The sequence below is a fragment of the Oncorhynchus tshawytscha genome, linkage group LG23, assembly GCF_018296145.1.
Source record: "Oncorhynchus tshawytscha isolate Ot180627B linkage group LG23, Otsh_v2.0, whole genome shotgun sequence".
Taxonomy (NCBI): Eukaryota; Metazoa; Chordata; class Actinopteri; order Salmoniformes; family Salmonidae; genus Oncorhynchus; species Oncorhynchus tshawytscha.
Window position 1 is genome coordinate 26,157,048 of NC_056451.1, and position 23,540 is coordinate 26,180,587.

General features: G+C 45.9%; 1 protein-coding gene across 1 annotated transcript in view; it reads right to left on the minus strand.

Moving 5' to 3' along the window:
* Positions 1-14,455, minus strand: part of si:dkeyp-69b9.3 (myocardin) — a 29,697-nt gene extending 15,242 nt beyond the window's left edge. Inside the window, exons 1-5 of the mRNA XM_042305030.1 lie at positions 14,164-14,455; positions 11,794-11,969; positions 7,627-7,674; positions 7,408-7,463; positions 6,229-6,295 (exon numbers count right to left, since the gene is read on the minus strand). Of these exons, the coding sequence (XP_042160964.1) occupies positions 6,229-6,295; positions 7,408-7,463; positions 7,627-7,674; positions 11,794-11,848 (226 nt within the window). The 5' untranslated portion in view covers positions 11,849-11,969; positions 14,164-14,455. The remainder of the gene's footprint in view (positions 1-6,228; positions 6,296-7,407; positions 7,464-7,626; positions 7,675-11,793; positions 11,970-14,163) is intronic.
* Between the last annotated feature and the right edge of the window lie 9,085 nt (positions 14,456-23,540).

The window sequence follows — 23,540 nt, forward strand, 5'->3', positions numbered from 1 at the left end:
GAGAGGAGGAGAGGATAGAGAGAAGAACAGAGAGGAGGAGAGGATAGAGAGAAGAACAGAGAGGAGGAGAGGATAGAGAGAAGAACAGAGAGGAGGAGAGGATAGAGAGAAGAACAGAGAGGAGGAGAGGATAGAGAGAAGAACAGAGAGGAGGAGAGGTTAGAGTGTAGAAGAGAGAGGAGGACAGGATAGAGAGTAAAAGAGAGAGGATGAGAGGATAGAGAGCAGAAGAGAGGAGGAGAGGATAGAGAGAAGAACAGAGAGGAGGAGAGGATAGAGAGAAGAACAGAGAGGAGGAGAGGATAGAGAGAAGAACAGAGAGGAGGAGAGGATAGAGAGAAGAACAGAGAGGAGGAGAGGTTAGAGTGTAGAAGAGAGAGGAGGAGAGGATAGAGAGTAGAAGAGAGAGGAGGAGAGGATAGAGAGCATAAGAGAGAGGAGGAGAGGATAGAGAGTAGAATAGAGAGGAGGAGAGGATAGAGAGAATAACAGAGAGGAGGAGAGGATAGAGAGCAGAAGAGAGAGGAGGAGAGGATAGAGAGTAGAAAAGAGAGGAGGAGAGGATAGAGAGAAGAAGAGCGAGGAGGAGAGGATTAGGAGAAGAAGAGAGAGGAGGAGAGGATAGAGTAGAAAAGAGAGAGGAGAGGATAGAGAGAAGAAGAGCGAGGAGGAGAGGATAGAGAGCAGAAGAGAGAGGATGAGAGGATAGACAGTAGAAGAGAGAGGAGGAGAGGATAGAGAGTAGAAGAGAGAGGAGGAGAGGATAGAGAGAAGAACAGAGAGGAGGAGAGGATAGAGAGAAGAACAGAGAGGAGGAGAGGATAGAGAGAAGAACAGAGAGGAGGAGAGGATAGAGAGAAGAACAGAGAGGAGGAGAGGATAGAGAGAAGAACAGAGAGGAGGAGAGGATAGAGAGAAGTAGAGCGAGGAGGAGAGGATAGAGAGCCAAAGAGAGAGGAGGAGAGGATAGAGAGAAGAACAGAGAGGAGGAGAGGATAGAGAGAAGAAGAGAGAGGAGGAGAGGATAGAGAGAAGGAGAGAGAGGAGGAGAGGATAGAGAGTAGAAGAGAGAAAAGGAGGGGATAGAGAGTAAAAGAGAGAGAAGGAAAGGATAGAGAGCAGAAGAGAGAGGATGAGAGGATAGACAGTAGAAGAGAGAGGAGGAGAGGATAGAGAGTAGAAGAGAGAGGAGGAGAGGATAGAGAGTAGAAGAGAGAGGAGGAGAGGATAGAGAGTAGAAGAGAGAGGAGGAGAGGATAGAGAGAAGAAGAGAGAAAAGGAGGGGATAGAGAGTAAAAGAGAGAGAAGGAAAGGATAGAGAGCAGAAGAGAGAGGAGGAGAGGATAGAGTAGAAGAGAGAGGAGGAGAGGATAGAGAGAGAGAGAAAAGGGGATAGAGAGCAGAAGGAGGAGGAGAGGATAGAGAGCAGAGAGAGGAGGAGAGGATAGAGAGTAGAAGAGAGGAGGAGAGGATAGAGAGTAGAAGAGAGAAAAAGAGGGATAGAGAAAAGGAAAGGATAGAGAGCAGAAGAGAGAGGATGAGAGGATAGACAGTAGAAGAGAGAGGAGGATAGAGAGTAGAAGAGAGAGAGGAGGAGAGGATAGAGAGTAGAAGAGAGGAGGAGAGGATAGAGAGCAGACGAGAGAGGAGGAGAGGATAGAGAGAAGAGAGAGGAGGAGAGGATAGAGAGAAGAAGAGAGGAGGAGAGGATAGAGAGAAGAAGAGAGAGGAGGAGAGGATAGAGAGTAGAAGAGAGAGGAGGAGAGGATAGAGAGAAGAACAGAGAGGAGGAGAGGATAGAGAGAAGAACAGAGAGGAGGAGAGGATAGAGAGAAGAACAGAGAGGAGGAGAGGATAGAGAGAAGAACAGAGAGGAGGAGAGGTTAGAGTGTAGAAGAGAGAGGAGGAGGATAGAGAGTAAAAAGAGAGAGGATGAGAGGAGAGAGCAGAGGAGAGAGAGGATAGAGAGAAGAGAGAGGAGGAGAGGATAGAGAGTAGAATAGAGAGGAGGAGAGGATAGAGAGCAGAGAGAGAGGAGGAGAGGATAGATAGAAGAAAGAGAGAGGAGGAGAGGATAGAGAGAAGAGAGAGGAGGAGAGGATAGAGAGAAGAAGAGAGAGGAGGAGAGGATAGAGAGTAGAAGAGAGAAAAGGAGGGATAGAGAGTAGAAGGAGAGAAGGAAAGGATAGAGAGCAGAAGGGAGAGGAGGAGAGGATAGATAGAAGAAGAGAGAGGAGGAGAGGATAGATAGAAGAAGAGAGAGGAGGAGAGGATAGAGAGAAGAGAGAGGAGGAGAGGATAGAGAGAAGAAGAGAGAGGAGGAGAGGATAGAGGATAGAAGAGAGAAAAGGAGGGGATAGAGAGAAAAGAGAGAGAAGGAAAGGATAGAGAGCAGAAGGGAGAGGAGGAGAGGATAGATAGAAGAAGAGAGAGGAGAGAGAGGATAGAGAGAAGAGAGAAAAGGAGGGGAGAGAAAAGAAGAGAAGAAAGAGAGAGCAGAAGGAGAGGAGGATAGATAGAGAAGAAGAGAGAGGAGGAGAGGATAGAGAGTAGAAGAGAGAAAAGGAGAAGTAAAAAGAGAGAAGGAAAGGATAGAGAGCAGAAGGGAGAGGAGGAGAGGATAGATAGAAGAAGAGAGAGGAGGAGAGGATAGAGAGTAGAAGAGAGAAAAGGAGGGGATAGAGAGTAAAAGAGAGAGAAGAAAGATAGAGAGCAGAAGAGGAGAGAAGGAGAGGATAGACAGTAGAAGAGAGAGGAGGAGAGGATAGATAGAAGAAGAGAGGAGGAGAGGATAGAGAAGAAGAGAGAGGAGAGAGGAGAGAGTAGAAGAGAGAAAAGGAGGGGATAGAGAGAAGAAGAGAGAGGAGGAGAGGATAGAGAGAAGAAGAGAGAAAAGGAGGGGATAGAGAGAAGAAGAGCGAGGAGGAGAGGATAGAGAGAAGAGAGAGGAGGAGAGGATAGAGAGAAGAAGAGAGAGGAGGAGAGGATAGAGAGTAGAAGAGAGAAAAGGAGGGGATAGAGAGAAGAAGAGAGAGGATGAGAGGATAGAGAGCAGAAGAGAGGAGGAGAGGATAGAGAGTAGAAAAGAGAGGAGGAGAGGATAGAGAGAAGAAGAGCGAGGAGGAGAGGATAGAGAGAAGAAGAGAGAGGAGGAGAGGATAGAGAGAAGAACAGAGAGGAGGACAGGATATAGAGGAGAAGAGAGAGGAGGACAGGATAGAGAGTAAAAGAGAGAGGATGAGAGGATAGAGAGCAGAAGAGAGGAGGAGAGGATAGAGAGAAGAGAGAGGAGGAGAGGATAGAGAGTAGAAGAGAGAGGAGGAGAGGATAGAGAGCAGACGAGAGAGGAGGAGAGGATAGATAGAAGAAGAGAGAGGAGGAGAGGATAGAGAGAAGAGAGAGGAGGAGAGGATAGAGAGAAGAAGAGAGAGGAGGAGAGGATAGATAGAAGAAGAGAGAGGAGGAGAGGATAGAGAGAAGAGAGAGGAGGAGAGGATAGATAGAAGAAGAGAGAGGAGGAGAGGATAGAGAGTAGAAGAGAGAAAAGGAGGGGATAGAGAGTAAAAGAGAGAGAAGGAAAGGATAGAGAGCAGAAGGGAGAGGATGAGAGGATAGACAGTAGAAGAGAGAGGAGGAGAGGATAGATAGAAGAAGAGAGGAGGAGAGGATAGAGAGGAGAAGAGAGAGGAGGAGAGGATAGAGAGCAGAAGAGAGAAGGAGAGGATAGAGAGGAGAAGAGAGAGGAGGAGAGGATAGACAGCCGAAGAGAGATGAGGACAGGATAGAGAGTAAAAGAGAGAGGAGGAGAGGATGGAGGGGAGAAGAGAGAGGAGGATATGAGAAGAGAGAAGAGGAGAAGAGAGAGGAGAAGAGTATAGAGAGAAGAAGAGAGAGGAGGAGAGGAGGGAGGGGAGAAAAGAGAGGAGGAGAGGATAGAGAGATGAGAGAGGAGGAGAGGATAGAGAGGAGAAGAGAGAGGAGGAGAGGATAGAGAGTAGAGGAAAGAGGAGGAGAGGATTGAGTAGAAGAGAGAGGAGGAGAGGTTAGAGAGGAGAAGAGAGAGGATAGAGTAGAAGAGAGAGGAGGAGAGGTTAGAGAGGAGAAGAGAGGGAGAAGAGGATTGAGAGTGGAAGAGAGAGGAGGACAGGATAGAGAGTAGAGGAGAGAGGAGGACAGGATAGAGAGTAGAGGAGAGAGGAGGACAGGATAGAGAGTAGAGGAGAGAGGAGGAGAGGATAGAGAGGATAAGAGAGAGGAGGAGAGGATAGAGAGTAGAGGAGAGAGGAGGACAGGATAGAGAGTAGAGGAGAGAGGAGGAGAGGATAGAGAGTAGAGGAGAGAGGAGGACAGGATAGAGAGTAGATGAGAGAGAGGAGGAGAGGATAGAGAGTAGAAGAGAGAGGAGGCGAGGATAGAGAGTAGAAGAGAGAGGAGGACAGGATAGAGAGGAGAAGAGAGAGGGGGAGAGGATAGGACAGAGAGTAGAAGAGAGAGTAGGACAAGAAAAGAGAGAGGGGGATAATAGAAGAGAGAGGAGAGGGTACAGAGGAGGAGAGGAGAGTGAGAGAGATGTGAGTGGTTGAGAAAATCACAGTTCTCTACCCCTGGATGGGTGGGGTTTTGTGTTCTGTCCATCATTGCTTGGCTGACAGGTTTTATCCAATGAAACCTGCCTGTAATGGAGAGCAACATGGTTCATATCTATGTTTGATTGACAGCTAATGGAATACCAATTCCATCATAGGGCTCTGAACCTTCATTTCCTCATCACTTTACAGGTAAAGAGGAGTGGAGGAATTAGAGTAGATAAGAGAAAATGGATTGAGACAGAGAGAGAGACAGAAACATTGAGAGAGAGAGGGAGACAGAGAGAGAGAGAGAGAGAGAGAGAGACAGAGAGAGAGAGAGAGAGAGAGAGAGGGAGGGAGAGAGAGAGAGAGAGAGAGAGAGAGCAGTGGTGGAAATAATACCCAATTGTCATACTTGAGTAAAAGTAAAGATACCTTAATAGCTACCTTAATAGAAAATGACTGAAGTAAAAGTGAAAGTCACCCAGTAAAATACTACTTACGTAAAAATCTATACTTAATATACTTAAGCATTAAAAGTAAATGTAATTGCTAAAATATACTTAAGTATTAATAGTAAAAGTAAATGCTATAAATCATTTCAAATTCCTTATATTAAGCAAATTAGACAGCATAGTTTTCTTTTTTCTTTTTTTACAGATAGCCAGGGGCACAATGCAGCACAATGCAACACTCAGACATCATTTACAAACATGTGTTTAGTGAGTCCGCCAGATCAGAGGCAGGGATGATGACCACGTATTTCCTTGATAAGTGTGGCATTGGACCATTTTCCTGTCCTGCTAAGCATTCGAAATGTAACAGGTAGTTTTGATTGTCATGGAAAATGTATGAGTGTAAAAAGAGAGAGAGAGAGAGAGAGAGAGAGAGAGAGAGAGAGAGAGAGAGAGAGAGAGAGAGAGAGAGAGAGAGAGAGAGAGAGAGAGAGAGAGAGAGAGACAGAGACAGAGACAGAGACAGAGACAGGGACAGTGACAGAGACAGAGACAGAGACAGGGACAGGGACAGAGACAGAGACAGAGAGAGAGACAGAAACAGGGACAGAGACAGGGACAGTGACAGAGACAGGGACAGTGACAGAGACAGGGACAGTGACAGAGACAGAGACAGGGACAGTGACAGGGACAGGGACAGTGACAGAGACAGAGACAGAGACAGAGACAGAGACAGAGACAGAGACAGAGACAGAGACAGAGAGAGAGACAGAGACAGAGACAGAGACAGAGACAGTGACAGGGACAGTGACAGAGACAGGGACAGGGACAGTGACAGTGACAGGGACAGGGACAGTGACAGAGACAGAGACAGAGACAGAGACAGAGACAGAGAGAGAGAGAGAGACAGAGACAGAGACAGAGACAGAGACAGAGAGAGAGACAGAGAGAGAGACAGAGACAGGGACAGTGACAGAGACAGAGACAGGGACAGTGACAGAGACAGGGACAGAGACAGGGACAGGGACAGTGGCAGAGACAGAGACAGGGACAGAGACAGAGACAGGGACAGTCACAGAGACAGAGAGACAGAGACAGCGACAGAGGTAGGTGATGAGGAGTATTATGCTTTGCTGGGAGCATACTAAATGAGTCAGACAACAGACAGCAGGAATACAGTGGACAGACAGACGGGGCATCATCACCTTGTGCAGTTTTAATGTTCAGACCACACAGGGGCGACTTCTGAGTGGCGCCATCGTCAGTTAGACGCTGCATTGGGAGATAGCAGTTCAAACCAGCAAGCCAGTTTTGGGGTCAGTTCCATTTAAATTCAATTAATTTAAATTACATGGCCTAAATTATCCTTATTTCTTTATGCAAATAGATTTTCAGTTTAAATGGAATTGACCCCTCAACAATAGCCTGATCTGTATTGTTACTATTTGCATTTACTGTAGCCTACGGTAACAGTGAGACAACAAGTCTCTTCTTTAGGTTGAGACAAACAGTGAGACAACAAGTCTCTTCTTTAGGTTGAGACAAACAGTGAGACAAGTCTCTTCTTTAGGTTGAGACAAACAGTGAGACAACAAGTCTCTTCTTTAGGTTGAGACAAACAGTGAGACAAGTCTCTTCTTTAGGTTGAGACAAACAGTGAGACAAGTCTCTTCTTTAGGTTGAGACAAACAGTGAGACAAGTCTCTTCTTTAGGTTGAGACAAACAGTGAGACAAGTCTCTTCTTTAGGTTGAGACAAACAGTGAGACAAGTCTCTTCTTTAGGTTGAGACAAACAGTGAGACAACAAGTCTCTTCTTTAGGTTGAGACAAACAGTGAGACAAGTCTCTTCTTTAGGTTGAGACAAACAGTGAGACAACAAGTCTCTTCTTTAGGTTGAGACAAACAGTGAGACAAGTCTCTTCTTTAGGTTGAGACAAACAGTGAGACAAGTCTCTTCTTTAGGTTGAGACAAACAGTGAGACAACAAGTCTCTTCTTTAGGTTGAGACAAACAGTGAGACAAGTCTCTTCTTTAGGTTGAGACAAACAGTGAGACAAGTCTCTTCTTTAGGTTGAGACAAACAGTGAGACAAGTATCTTCTTTAGGTTGAGACAAACAGTGAGACAACAAGTCTCTTCTTTAGGTTGAGACAAACAGTGAGACAAGTCTCTTCTTTAGGTTGAGACAAACAGTGAGACAAGTCTCTTCTTTAGGTTGAGACAAACAGTGAGACAAGTCTCTTCTTTAGGTTGAGACAAACAGTGGGACAACAAGTCTCTTCTTTAGGTTGAGACAAACAGTGGGACAAGTCTCTTCTTTAGGTTGAGACAAACAGTGAGACAAGTCTCTTCTTTAGGTTGAGACAAACAGTGAGCTACTCACCAGAGCTTTACTCTGGTCTTTCTCTCCTTTGCGAGAGGAACAGGTAGTTTTCAACCCTAGAGAGAGAGAGAGAGAGGGGAGAGAGAGAGAGAGAGAGAGAGAGAGAGAGAGAGAGAGAGAGAGAGAGAGAGAGAGAGAGAGTCAGTCTCATTAGAAGGTAGTGTAAAGAAGAGAGAACACCCAGCCCTGTCAGTAAACATTAACAGTAACTCCACTCACCAGAGTCGATTTCATTTTGTCTTCGGTTCTGAATCCTCAACTGCAAGACTGAAAGACAAGCAGTGGAGAGGTGGTGAGTTAGATGTATGAGAATACCTGGAATAACCTGCAAGGTAACTCTGGGTAAAAGGTACTGTCCTATGTTCTGTAGTACAATATCCCTCTGTAATCGTATAGTAACATGACTGAGCAATCTCTACACACACACACACATACACTGCGCACACACTTTCACACTAAGAGGTTCATTGGGGGAGGGGCTGATAGGTTTGATGATGTTTCCCACAATGTATACCAGTGCTGAGTTTTGAGATCTGAGAGAAATGGAGGGAGGGATGGGGGGAGGGGACAGCAGGATGAGAAGGGTTTGGGGGGGCTGTAACTATTTATCCGTCAGTATGTCTATTTCTGTCACCCCCATCCCCCCTTCAGCTGTCCCTCTCTCTCCAGAACTCTCTACCTCCCTCCCTTCATGCACGCTAAGTCAATTCTTCTTCCACTATTTTCTGTCAGCCGACCGACACTCGAAAAGAGACCCCATTACATTACTTCAGTAAAAACACCACTTAGCCTGGTTCTACAGTAAACAGCTACCTCTTAGCCTGGAAACACCTACCTCTTAGCCTGGTTCTACAGTAAACAGCTAACTCTTAGCCTGGTAACACCTACCTCTTAGCCTGGTAACAGCTACCTCTTAGCCTGGTTCTACAGTAAATAGCTACCTCTTAGCCTGGAAACACCTACCTCTTAGCCTGGTTCTACAGTAAACAGCTACCTCTTAGCCTGGTAACACCTACCTCTTAGCCTGGTAACTGCCACCTCTTAGCCTGGTAACAGCTACCTCTTAGCCTGGAAACACCTACCTCTTAGCCTGGTAACAGCTACCTCTTAGCCTGGAAACACCTACCTCTTAGCCTGAAAACACCTAACTCTTAGCCTGGTTCTACAGTAAACAGCTACCTCTTAGCCTGAAAACACCTACCTCTTAGCCTGGTAACAGCTACCTCTTAGCCTGGAAACACCTACCTCTTAGCCTGAAAACACCTACCTCTTAGCCTGGTTCTACAGTAAATAGCTACCTCTTAGCCTGGAAACACCTACCTCTTAGCCTGGTTCTACAGTAAACAGCCACCTCTTAGCCTGGTAACAGCTACCTCTTTGTATCGTATTGGACTGGATATTCTGATTGACTCACATAGGCCTCCATGCTGACTCGGTCATGGTACTGTGTGTGTGTAATCGGTTGTGAGGTGGAATAATTGATTGGACTCTCAGAGGTGACCAGATTAGTATACAGGACCCATCTAAAGTTCCAGACATAGGCCCTGGCCCGCTCCAGGGAACTAACACATGCAATCATCAGTTAAAAGGCACCTAGAAGAGTTGATTGACTACTTATAAACCATTTATTATCCCTGTACAGATGGTAGGTCAATTTAGTTTACTGTTAACAATTAACAATCTGTAACTGAGTGGAAACAAATGAAGCCAGAATCTTGATGACAGATAAGAGTAGGAAGGTGACTGTGTAAACTACTGAAGTTGTGCATGGATTTAGCTCAGTGAGATTATCTTCCCGCTTTGGGCAAGCATTCATGTGTAACAGTATAACTTTAGACCGTCCCCTCGCCCATACCCGGGCGCGAACCAGGGACCCTCTGCACAAATCAACAACAGTCACCCACGAAGCATCATTACCCATCGATCCACAAAAGCCACGGCCCTTGCAGAGCAAGGGGAACTACTACTTCAAGGTCTCAGAGCAAGTGACGTCACTGATTGAAACGCTATTTAGCGCGCACCGCTAACTAAGCTAGCCGTTTCACATCCGTTACACATGGACAGAGAGAAATAACAGAGATTGGATTGAGGTTATAATCGGCTCCTCAACCATCTATAATGTGATGTAATCTCATAGTGAACCTGATAGGTTATCAATGATCATGGATCATTTAGCAGCTACCAAATGCAGCATTATCATTACCATGATTTCACCGCTGATGTAAGTACAGATGTAAGATCTTAATTTGATCACCCTGTTGCTGCAGGAAATGTTCTGCACAACAGGACATGCACATTTGTAGTCTATTCAAGGTTTAAAAAGGCTTCTGAAGTTTGTAATTTTCCCTTCAAAATGTATCAACCCCTACAAAAATGTCCCATTTTTACCATCCAATAACACACATTGCCTGTTAGTGCAGGATTATTTTCCTGCCATGAGAAACTGATCTAATAAAATGGTTGACTATCACCACCACTGTCCACGGGCACAGCACACCTACCGCTTTTCAGCTTTGACCACAGACATGGTAGCATACTCAGGGTATAGTAGTACATCTTCCTCAACACAAGTTACACAACCCATATTGACATCCTTCCATCCATAGGCGATTAATTCCACATCAACCAATCAGACAACATTCACCTATTGACAAAAGTATTGATTGGTCCTTCATAGCCTTCAACCATTTCCTCCATAGCTGAATAGATAGTTGGTTCAAAGCAGCAGGACAGCTGATACTTAGTTAGCCAGTCTAACTCATTTAAATGTCTCTTCTAATGAATCCAATCTGGAAACCTCAAGACACTTTCTGGTATTTAAATAAATAAATACACTCATCAAATCTAATCTGAACCTCCTGCTGCCCAAGACAGGCCTGGTAATGAACAGCTGGTGGAAAAAACAACAGCAGGAATGTCCTATGACCTCATTTCCTGTCCCTACCAAACCTCTTTATGACAGCAGCAGACTGATAACAACAGAGGCGGCCATTTTTAAGGAGCACGTTCCAATTCTAGAACACAACTGCTGCTAGTTAAAGGACAGTAACCTATGGATGATGGACCTAACACAAAACATAAAGAAATCCAACTTGCAAAAGGATTCAGTAGCTGTACACATTTCTTGCTACAGATGTAGGATCTTAATTTGAGCCAGTTTGCAACTGCAGGAAAATAATCCTTCAGCAACAGAAATTGGAACTGTTGTTGTGGATTATAATTTGTAGAGGTTGATACATTTTTTGTTAGGCAAATCAAGTCAGACATTTTTAAGTGGAAATTGCAAACTTTAGAAGCCTTTTTAAACCTGCAACTACAGGATAATCAAATTAAGATACGGCATCTGTATAATGTCATCCAAACATTTTCCAATCTTATAACTGTACCTCTAATGCTGTCTTATTTAATTAGTTTTGTGTTTGAATTTGCCTAAGATGGTTGGTTTGAAATGGAGACAGGAGCAATGTGGCAGTAGCTATATGCCTCTTGTCTCTCATGACAGATAAAAATATAGCTAGCTGTAAAACTTAGTTCTGGGTTCTGAGATAAATATGCTATAAATACTGTCATTGGGAGATTAAAAGATGTGTGGTCAATCCTCTGGTATGTCTATTCAGGAGAGCTCGGTGGTTTCAATCAATAAATAGATATACAACTATCAATATGATTAATCATCCTCATGATTAATGTAACCAAGACTAGACTTATCTGCCACAATCATACGGGAACAACTTCTTGCCAATGATATAGTCATCAATCATTACTAGTTACCATAGTGTCAGCCATGGGCTTGGCTGACAGAGAGAGAAGAGGCTGAGTGACACTTTATGACATAATACAAACAGCACTGTATATATGACCCAAGATCAGCCTAAGGGCAACTTAGTCCCACACCCCAGGCCTAATTCCTCCCTGCCAGCCCCATCCCAACCGGCCCGATCCAGCCCCAACCTGCCTGGCCTGATCCAGCCCCACTCCAACCGGCCTGGCCCGATCCAGCCCCACTCCAACCGGCCTGGCCTGATACAGCCCCACCACAACCGGCCTGATCCAGCCCCACCCCAACCGGCCTGGCCTGATGCAGCCCCACCCCAACCGGCCTGATGCCGTCCCACCCAAACCGGCCTGATCCAGCCCCACCCCAACCGTCCTGATCCAGCCCCACCCCCACCGGCCTGATCCTGCCCCACCCCAACCGGCCTGATCCAGCCCCACCCCAACCGGCCTGGCCTGGCCTGATGCAGCCCCACCCCAACCGGCCTGATCCAGCCCCACCCCAACCGGCCTGGCCTGATAAAGCCCCACCCCAAACGGCCTGATCCAGCCCCACACCAACCGGCCTGGCCTGATGCAGCCCCACCGCACCCGGCCCAGCCATACCCTCACCTGAGCGGAATTTGTTCCGGATGAGAAGCGACCTCTCAGAGGCCAGCAACGTCATGATGGAGAGGAGGAGGGGAAGGAGGGATGAGAGGAGGAACAGAAAGAAAGAGTGGAATCCTGTTTTTATTCCCACTTGGTTGGGAATCAGGAGGAATGGACTCTTCTGATTCTGTCTCTCTCTGTGTGGAAAGCAGAGAACAGATAGAGGGAGAGATGGAACAGGGGAGGTCAATGCTTTTGTTTGTCCCTTGAGAAAAATATATTGACACTGAGTACAAGACACACAGACCAGAGCAGTAGACAGAAGAGAGTTATGGAGTGGAAAGAAGTAGAGAGACACACCATCTGACACACACAGGATAGAGTGGACAGTAGTAGAGACACCATCTGACACACACAGGACAGAGTGGACAGTAGTAGAGACACCATCTGACACACACAGGATAGAGTGGACAGTAGTAGAGACACACTATCTGACACACACAGGATAGAGTGGACAGTAGTAGAGACACACTATCTGACACACACAGGACAGAGTGGACAGTAGTAGAGACACACTATCTGACACACACAGGATAGAGTGGACAGTAGTAGAGACACACTATCTGACACACACAGGATAGATTGGACAGTAGTAGAGACACACTATCTGACACACACAGGATAGATTGGACAGTAGTAGAGACACACTATCTGACACACACAGGATAGAGTGGACAGTAGTAGAGACACACTATCTGACACACACAGGATAGATTGGACAGTAGTAGAGACACACTATCTGACACACACAGGATAGAGTGGACAGTAGTAGAGACACACTATCTGACACACACAGGATAGAGTGGACAGTAGTAGAGACACACTATCTGACACACACAGGATAGATTGGACAGTAGTAGAGACACACTATCTGACACACACAGGATAGAGTGGACAGTAGTAGAGACACACTATCTGACACACACAGGATAGATTGGACAGTAGTAGAGACACACTATCTGACACACACAGGATAGAGTGGACAGTAGTAGAGACACCATCTGACACACACAGGACAGAGTGGACAGTAGTAGAGACACCATCTGACACACACAGGATAGAGTGGACAGTAGTAGAGACACACTATCTGACACACACAGGATAGAGTGGACAGTAGTAGAGACACACTATCTGACACACACAGGATAGAGTGGACAGTAGTAGAGACACACTATCTGACACACACAGGATAGAGTGGACAGTAGTAGAGACACACTATCTGACACACACAGGATAGATTGGACAGTAGTAGAGACACACTATCTGACACACACAGGATAGAGTGGACAGTAGTAGAGACACACTATCTGACACACACAGGATAGATTGGACAGTAGTAGAGACACACTATCTGACACACACAGGATAGAGTGGACAGTAGTAGAGACACACTATCTGACACACACAGGATAGATTGGACAGTAGTAGAGACACACTATCTGACACACACAGGATAGAGTGGACAGTAGTAGAGACACCATCTGACACACACAGGATAGAGTGGACAGTAGTAGAGAGACAACATCGACATTGACTAGACCACGACTCTCACGGCAGACTGCCACAATCACAGAAAGAGAGGAGAGACACACATACCGTAGATATAACGAGAAAGAAAGAGGAAGAGACAGTAGGAAGCATTTAGAACGACAGAGGAAAAGGAGGAGAGGCGAGGAGAAGAGAGAGACAGGGTGAGTTAGGCCATATGAGTGACAGAGACAGAGGCAGTGACAGATACCCAGATGCCAAACAGTGAGTGCACAGGGGGCACTTATTATAATGGACACATAAAAAGCCACAACACCTATCACAGAGGACACAACTATGCAGAGGACCGTGCTCCGATGGCTGGATGCACAGATTTAAAAGCGAAAGAAAGTGAAAACTGCCACAGAGAAAAATATGTTTTTATCTACACACAGAGAACCATGGGAGAGAGACAGAGGTTATTACCACTAATTCACACACACTTCATTTATGCACACACACCATTTATTGACTTTATTGACTATGTCGCTGGCCACCCATAAGACAAATTGGGAAAGCCTGAACAGCATGAAAGTGGACACACACCGAGTGACTGAGATTATTTACACGAAATCACTGAGCTGGTGTTCATTAACACACAATCACACAAACACACACACAGTTATTTACAAACTAGATTAGAGCACTACCCATACAGTAGGGTATTGATGAGTCCTCATATCACATAGTAGGGCACTGAGACACAAAAAGAGAGAGAGAAAGAAAGCGAGGAAGGGAAAGGAAGACAGAGAGAGTGTGTGAGAGAGATAGAGTAAATGAGGTAGAATGAAAGATAATACTTACTGAAATAGAGAGAGAAGTCCCTTGGGGGAACTTGGAGTGGGTTTAAGATTAAATTAGAGAGAGGTGCAAGAAGGAAGAGATAACTTCAAGTGCATTTAATGACGATTTCTTTCATGTTCCTTTTCTTGTTATATTGTCTCTCTCTCCACACTCGTTAATCCCCTGGAAAAGGGTTCTAAAGGTGGACTTGGGGAGGAAAGGATCTGATGTTCGTTCCTTCCTTATTATAGAACTAACCTTATCCTTCTCTCGCTCTTTCTCTCTGGACCTCTCCCTAAAGCGTCCTGGTCACTCCCCCTCTCCCCTGTCTCTCTCTACCCCTCCTCACCCCTCTCCCCTGTCTCTCTCTACCCCTCCCTCACCCCTCTACCCCTCCTTCACCCGTCCCAGCAACATACATCTGTTGACTGATTGGCTGATTGATGGAGAGATCGAGTGATGATAAGTGGTTGTGTGTTTGTGTCTTTGTCAAAAGTATTCACAAAATGGATGACTCATGTAAACATGCACTTGGCATTGTTACAAACTTTGGCCAGATACACTACACTAGTCTGAGGCCTATACTTTTTCCTCCCTTATGTATTTAAAAGCAAATAATGATTAGGGATATTGGATATTGCTGAGGTGTGATATGGTGTGGTAGGTAGGTATTACTGTAGGACTTTGCAGTAAGTACTACAGTATGATTTGATGTGTCGAGTTCCATCTGATAATGTTCTATGTAAATCAAGGAATGCAACTTGAGTAAGTCAGCGTCCCTGTCTAAATACCTACGTCATCCTCTTACACATGATGTATTCTGTGTGTGTGTGCGTGTCCGTGTGCGTTTGCATGTGCATGTGAAACATATGGCAGGCACAGAAACCCAGGCCAGGTCAGTTTACGTCAGTGTATATATCTGAATATGAGTGCGAGTGTGAGTGCGAGTGTGTGTGTGTGTGTGTGTGTGTGTGTGTGTGTGTGTGTGTGTGTGTGTGTGCGTGCGTGCGTGCGTGCGTGCGTGCGTGCGTGCGTGCGTGCGTGCGTGCGTGCGTGCGTGGTGTGTGTGTGTGTGTGTGCGTGCGTGCGTGCGCGTGTGTGTGTGTGTGTGTGTGTGTGTGCGTGCGTGCGTGGTGTGTGTGTGTGTGCGTGCGTGCGTGCGTGTGTGTGTGTGTGTGTCTGTCTGTCAGTAGGCTTAGCAGGGGGAGGGGACATTGGGGACGGGAAGGATAGTCTTTGCAGGAGCACCTGTTCAGTTAGTTTGACAGACAGGCTGGTGTGTGCTGGTTCAGCAGGTCAGAGAGAGGGGGGTAGTGAGAGGGAGCGAGATAGAACGATGGAGTGGTGGGGAGACAGGGAAGTAGTGGGAGCGAGAGGTAGAGAGAGAGAGGGAGAGAGAGGTAGGGAGTCAGGACTACAGGAAGAAAGGAATGGAAGACAGGAGAGGAAGTTACAGCTAATGAATTATGTTATCTGGAGAGAAGCCCATATTGATCCACAACCTGACTACACTGAGCACAGCTAGGAGAGACTTACTGCAGCAGACAAGACATTGGTACAGACACCATCCAGATAACCACCAGTCACAGCCACAGTCAGAGCCACTGTACGGGTGAATTGTGGTTGTATAGATTTAGATGACAGTAAAAGATTTCTACAATGATGAGGTTTACTCCTAAATCCAAACTTGGCAGACGTTCTACAGTGGTCTAATGTGAGAGGAGTCCCTTTCCACACCATATGTTGTGTATTGTAGATCCACCTCTAAGCTATATGTCTCACTCCCTTTAATTATTTTTTCATTGGCAAGATTAGTAAACTTAGGCATGACATGCCAGCAACAAATTCTGGACCGACACATACATGCATAACTGACCAAATTATTCAATTCCGTAAAACGAGTGTGGAAGAGGTGAAATTTGTATTGTTGTCTATCAACAATGACCTGGGTCTGACAACTTGGGTAGAAAATTACTGAGGATGATAGCGGATGATATTGCCACTCCTATTTGCCATCTCTTCAATCTAAGCCTACTCGAAAGTGTTTGCCCTCAGGCCTGGAGGGAATAAAAAGTAATTCTGGTTAGTCTTCAGTGCAGCTTTTAATATTATTGATCATAATGTTTGTTCTGCTGGAAAAACTTCTGTGTTATGGCTTTACACCCCTGCTATACTGTGGATTAGAGGTACCTGTCTAACAGAACACAGAGGGTGTTCTTTAATGGAAGACTCTCCAACATAATCCAGGTAGAGTCAGGCATTCCCCAGGGCAGCCATCTAGGCCCCTTACTTTTTTCAATCTTTATTAATGACCTGCCACTGGCTCTGAGTAAAGCCAGTGTGTCTATGTATGCGGATGATTCAACACTATACACGTCAGCTACTACAGCGAGTGAAACACACACAGATGGCATTGGAAGAAAGATGATGTAATCGTTGTTTCCTCTGGTTGCCCCCTCCCCCCGTCTGGGACTCCCTTTCTGATTAGCACCTGTTACCCTCCTCCTTTCTCTCGCTCCCTCTCTCTCTCTCACTCTGAGTGTTAATCCTATACTGTGTCTGGTGCAGCCTTGGTGCAGGGACGTAACCTTTCTCTGTTACTGGTGACGTGAACGGCTTCTCTCACACACACATTGCAGACTTAATTGTGCACTGTGGCTTCTGCATACAGAAAGGCCTTCATCTCTTTCTCATTTCCCTCTTTCTCTTTCTCTCTCTCTCTCTCTCTCTCAATTCAATTCAATTCAATTCAAGGGCTTTATTGGCATGGGAAACATGTGTTAACATTGCCAAAGCAAGTGAGGTAGACAACATACAAAGTGAATATATAAAGTGAAAAACAACAAAAATTAACAGTAAACATTACACATACAGAAGTTTCAAGACATTAAAGACATTACAAATGTCATATTATATATATATACAGTGTTCTAACAATGTACAAATGGCTAAAGGACACAAGATAAAATAAATAAGCATAAATATGGGTTGTATTTACAATGGTGTTTGTTCTTCACTGGTTGCCCTTTTCTCGTGGCAACAGGTCACAAATCTTGCTGCTGTGATGGCACACTGTGGAATTTCACCCAGTAGATATGGGAGTTTTTCAAAATTGGATTTGTTTTCAAATTCTTTGTGGATCTGTGTAATCTGAGGGAAATATGTCTCTCTAATATGGTCATACATTGGGCAGGAGGTTAGGAAGTGCAGCTCAGTTTCCACCTCATTTTGTGGGCAGTGAGCACATAGCCTGTCTTCTCTTGAGAGCCATGTCTGCCTACGGCGGCCTTTCTCAATAGCAAGGCTATGCTCACTGAGTCTGTACATAGTCAAGGCTTTCCTTAATTTTGGGTCAGTCACAGTGGTCAGGTATTCTGCCGCTGTGTACTCTCTGTGTAGGGCCAAATAGCATTCTAGTTTGCTCTGTTTTTTTGTTAATTCTTTCCAATGTGTTAAGTAGTTATCTTTTTGTTTTCTCATGATTTGGTTGGGTCTAATTGTGCTGCTGTCCTGGGGCTCTGTAGTGTGTGTTTGTGTTTGTGAACAGAGCCCCAGGACCAGCTTGCTTAGGGACTCTTCTCCAGGTTCATCTCTCTGTAGGTGATGGCTTTGTTATGGAAGGTTTGTGAATCGCTTCCTTTTAGGTGGTTGTAGAATTTAACAGCTCTTTTCTGGATTTTGATAATTAGTGGGTATCGGCCTAATTCTGCTCTGCATGCATTATTTGGTGTTCTACGTTGTACACGGAGGATATTTTTGCAGAATTCTGCGTGCAGAGTCTCAATTTGGTGTTTGTCCCATTTTGTGAAGTCTTGGTTGGTGAGCGGACCCCAGACCTCACAACCATAAAGGGCAATGGGCTCTATGACTGATTCAAGTATTTTTAGCCAGATCCTAATTGGTATGTTGAAATTTATGTTTCTTTTGATGGCATAGAATGCCCTTCTTGCCTTGTCTCTCAGATCGTTCACAGCTTTGTGGAAGTTACCTGTGGTGCTGATGTTTAGGCCAAGGTATGTATAGTTTTTGTGTGCTCTAGGGCAACAGTGTCTAGATGGAATTTGTATTTGTGGTCCTGGTGACTGGACCTTTTTGGAACACCATTATTTTGGTCTTACTGAGATTTACTGTCAGGGCCCAGGTCTGACAGAATCTGTGCATAAGATCTAGGTGCTGCTGTAGGCCCTCCTTGGTTGGTGACAGAAGCACCAGATCATCAGCAAACAGCAGACATTTGACTTCGGATTCTAGCAGGGGGAGGCCGGGTGCTGCAGACTTTTCTAGTGCCCTCGCCAATTCGTTGATATATATGTTGAAGAGGGTGGGGCTTAAGCTGCATCCCTGTCTAACCCCACGACCCTGTGTGAAGAAATGTGTGTGTTTTTTGCCAATTTTAACCGCACACTTGTTGTTTGTGTACATGGATTTTATAATGTCGTATGTTTTACCCCCAACACCACTTTCCATCAGTTTGTATAGCAGACCCTCATGCCAGATTGAGTCGAAGGCTTTTTTGAAATCAACAAAGCATGAGAAGACTTTGCCTTTGTTTTGGTTTGTTTGATTGTCAATTAGGGTGTGCAGGGTGAATACATGGTCTGTTGTACGGTAATTTGGTAAAAAGCCAATTTGACATTTGCTCAGTACATTGTTTTCATTGAGGAAATGTAGGAGTCTGCTGTTAATAATAATGCAGAGGATTTTCCCAAGGTTACTGTTGACACATATTCCACGGTAGTTATTGGGGTCAAATTTGTCTCCACTTTTGTGGATTGGGGTGATCAGTCCTTGGTTCCAAATATTGGGGAAGATGCCAGAGCTAAGTATGATGTTAAAGAGTTTTAGTATAGCCAATTGGAATTTGTTGTCTGTATATTTGATCATTTCGTTAAGGATACCATCAACACCACAGGCCTTTTTGGGTTGGAGGGTTTTTATTTTGTCCTGTAACTCGTTCAAGGTAATTGGAGAATCCAGTGGGTTCTGGTAGTCTTTAATAGTTGATTCTAAGATCTGTATTTGATCATGTATATGTTTTTGCTCTTTATTCTTTGTTATAGAGCCAAAGAGATTGGAGAAGTGGTTTACCCATACATCTCCATTTTGGATAGATAATTCTTCGTGTTGTTGTTTGTTTAGTGTTTTCCAATTTTCCCAGAAGTGGTTAGAGTCTATGGATTCTTCAATTGCATTGAGCTGATTTCTGACATGCTGTTCCTTCTTTTTCCGTAGTGTATTTCTGTATTGTTTTAGTGATTCAACATAGTGAAGGCGTAGACTCAGGTTTTCCGGGTCTCTATGTTTTTGGTTGGACAGGTTTCTCAATTTCTTTCTTAGATTTTTGCATTCTTCATCAAACCATTTGTCATTATTGTTAATTTTCTTCGGTTTTCTATTTGAGATTTTTAGATTTGATAGGGAAGCTGAGAGGTCAAATATACTGTTAAGATTTTCTACTGCCAAGTTTACACCTTCACTATTACAGTGGAACGTTTTACCCAGGAAATTGTCTAAGAGGGATTGAATTTGTTGTTGCCTAATTGTTTTTTGGTAGGTTTCCAAACTGCATTCCTTCCATCTATAGCATTTCTTAATGTTACTCAGTTCCTTTGGCTTTGATGCCTCATGATTGAGTATTGCTCTGTTTAAGTAGACTGTGATTTTGCTGTGGTCTGATAGGGGTGTCAGTGGGCTGACTGTGAACGCTCTGAGAGACTCTGGGTTGAGGTCAGTGATAAAGTAGTCTACAGTACTACTGCCAAGAGATGAGCTATAGGTGTACCTACCATAGGAGTCCCCTCGAAGCCTACCGTTGACTATGTACATACCCAGCGTGCGACAGAGCTGCAGGAGTTGTGACCCGTTTTTGTTGGTTATGTTGTCATAGTTGTGCCTAGGGGGGCATATGGGGGAGGGAATGCTGTCACCTCCAGGCAGGTGTTTGTCCCCCTGTGTGCTGAGGGTGTCAGGTTCTTGTCCGGTTCTGGCATTTAGGTCACCACAGACTAGTACATGTCCCTGGGCCTGGAAATTATTGATTTCCCCCTCCAGGATGGAGAAGCTGTCTTCATTAAAATATGGGGATTCTAGTGGGGGATATAGGTAGCACACAGGAGGACATTTTCTCTGTTAGGATAATTTCTTTTTGAATTTCTAGCCAAATGTAGAATGTTCCTGTTTTGATTAATTTAATGGAGTGAGTTAGGTCTGCTCTATACCAAATTAGCATACCCCCTGAGTCCCTTCCCTGTTTCACACCTGGTAGTTTGGTGGATGGGACTACCAGCTCTCTGTAACCTAGAGGGCAACCAGTGGGTCCATCTCCTCTATACCAGGTTTCTTGCAGGATGACAATGTCTGTATTACCGATTTCTTTGGTGAAGTCCGGGTTTCTGCTCTTTAGGCCAAAGGCAGATGACCTCAGGCCTTGGATATTCCAGGATAATATACTCTCTCTCTCTCGCTCTCTCTCTCTCTCTCACACACACACACACACACACACACACACACACACACACACACACACACACACACACACACACACACACGGGAATAAAGGAATCCTGTCCTGAGGCCCTCACTGGCCTTAGTAGAGTAATGCACAATGTGGGTACAGCACAGTGCATTATCTGAATAAGTGTGCCCACAAGTGGCCACAGTCTGCAATGACAGGTATTACCGATATACTATCACCATGGCAACCCAGACCAATTCTGCAGGCACTGAGTAGAAGAGACAGCTAAACCTTGCACATTCTAACCTCAACCACGTGTGTGTTAGTGGACTTTAGTACAAGGTAACAGACAACCTTCTATCCTGTGAGTTCTATCCATAGACCATAGATCCTGATCCTTCTGTTCACATATTTTTTATTTTTTTTATTTTTTTTTACCTTTATTTAACCAGGCAAGTCAGTTAAGAACAAATTCTTATTTTCAATGACGGCCTAGGAACAGTGGGTTAACTGCCTGTTCAGGGGCAGAACGACAGATTTGTACCTTGTCAGCTCGGGGGTTTGAACTTAATGTAGAACAAGTAACAGTCAGAGGAGGCTGGTGGGAGGAGCTATAGTAGAACAGGCTCATTGGAATGGCTGGAATGGAATAAATGGAACGGAGTCAAACACTTTTTTACCATGTATTTGATGTGTTTCGTACCATTCCATTCTAGCCATTACAATGAGGCGTCCTCATAGCTCCTCCCACCAGCCCCTTCTGGTAACAGTGTATGTGCTGCTGCTAAATATTTGAATTAAATGTTGTTTTTTTTAGTTTGTGAGTGGTAACGTAAAGAGCTTTAAAATTCAACTCTGTCATTGAAAGTTAATTGGAATCTGTGTGGGTAACTGGACGGTTAGGATGAGGTAATTCAGCAATAAGGTTCCATAGGAATTCAAAATGAAGCCGAATGGAGTCATTTAGGATCATAACTGTAACGGTTTTCTAGTGGTGATGAAGGAGAGTCGGACCAAACTGCAGCGTGTCGATTGCGATCCATGTTTAATACAACAAAGAAAACACAAACACTACACAAAACAATAAACGAAACCGAAACAGCCTATCTGGTGTAAACTAACAGAGAGTACACATAGGACACTAAGGACAATCACCCACGACAAACTCAAAGAATATGGCTGCCTAAATATGGTTCCCAATCAGAGACAACGATAAGCACCTGCCTCTGATTGAGAACCACTCCAGACAGCCATAGACCTTGCTAGACAACCCACTAAGCTACAATCCCAATACCACCACCAAAACCCCAAGACAAACACACCACAATTACAAAAACCCCATGCCACACCCTGGCCTGACCAAATACATAAAGATAAACACAAAATACTTTGACCAGGGCGTGACAGAACCCCCCTAAGGTGCGGACTCCCGAACCGCACCTCAAAACAATAGGGAGGGTCCGGGTGGGCGTCTGTCCATGGTGGCGGCTCCGGCGCGGGACGTGGACCCCACTCCTTTAATGTCTTAGTCCCCTCTCCCTTCGTCCCTGGATAGTCCACCCTCGCCGCCGACCATGGCCTAGTAGTCCTCACCCAGAACCCCACTGGACTGAGGAGCAGATCGGGACTGAAGGACAGCTCGGGACCGAGGCAGCTCGGGACTGAGGGGAAGCTCGGGAGTGAGAGAAAGCTCAGGAGTGAGAGGAAGCTCAGGAGTGAGAGGAAGCTCAGGAGTGAGAGGAAGCTCAGGAGTGAGAGGAAGCTCAGGAGTGAGAGGAAGCTCAGGAGTGAGAGGAAGCTCAGGCAGGTAGATAGATCTACCAGCTCCTGGCTGGCTGGTGGTTTCAGCAGATCCTGGCTGACTGGCAGATCCTGGCTGACTGGCAGATCCTGGCTGACTGGCAGATCTGGAAGAGTCTGGTTGACTGGCAGATCTGGAAGAGTCTGGTTGACTGGCAGATCTGGAAGAGTCAGGTTGACTGGCAGATCTGGAAGAGTCTGGTTGACTGGCAGATCTGGAAGAGTCTGGCTGACTGGCAGATCTGGAAGAGTCTGGCTGACTGGCAGATCTGGTGGCGCTGGGCAGACTGGCGGCGCTGGGCAGACTGGTGGCGCTGGGCAGACTGGCGGCGCTGGGCAGACTGGCGATGCTGGGCAGACTGGCGGCGCTGGGCAGACTGGCGGTGCTGGGCAGACTGGCGGTGCTGGGCAGACTGACGACGCTGGGCAGACTGGTGGTGCTGGGCAGACTGGCGGTGCTGGGCCGACTGGCGATGCTGGGCAGACTGGCGATGCTGGGCAGACTGACGACGCTGGGCAGACTGGCGACGCTGGGCAGACTGGGGGCACTGGCGGCGCTGGGCAGACTGGCGGCACTAGCTGCTCCATATAGGCTGACAGCTCTGGCGGCTTCTTACAGACTGACCGCTCTGGCGGCTCCGTGCTGACTGGCAGCTCCTTGCAGACTGGCAGCTCCTTACAGACTGACAGCTCCGTGCAGACTGACAGCTCCGTGCAGACTGGCAGCTCCTTGCAGACTGGCAGCTCCATGCAGACTGGCAGCTCCATGCAGACTGGCAGCTCCATGCAGACTGGCTGCTCTATGCAGACTGACATCTCTGGCTGCTTCATGCAGACTGACAGCTCTGTCTGCTCCATGTAGACTGGCTGCTTCATGCAGACTGGCAGCTCGGGCTGCTTCATGTAGACTGACAGCTCTGGCTGCTCCATGCGGACTGACAGCTCTGGCTGCTCCATGTAGACTGACTGCTTCATGCAGACTGGCAGCTCGGGCTGCTTCATGTAGACTGACAGCTCTGGCTGCTCCATGCAGACTGACAGCTCTGACTGCTCCATGCAGACTGACAGCTCTGGCTGCTTCATGCAGACTGGCAGCTCTGGCTGCTCCATGTAGACTGGCTGCTTCATGCAGACTGGCAGCTCG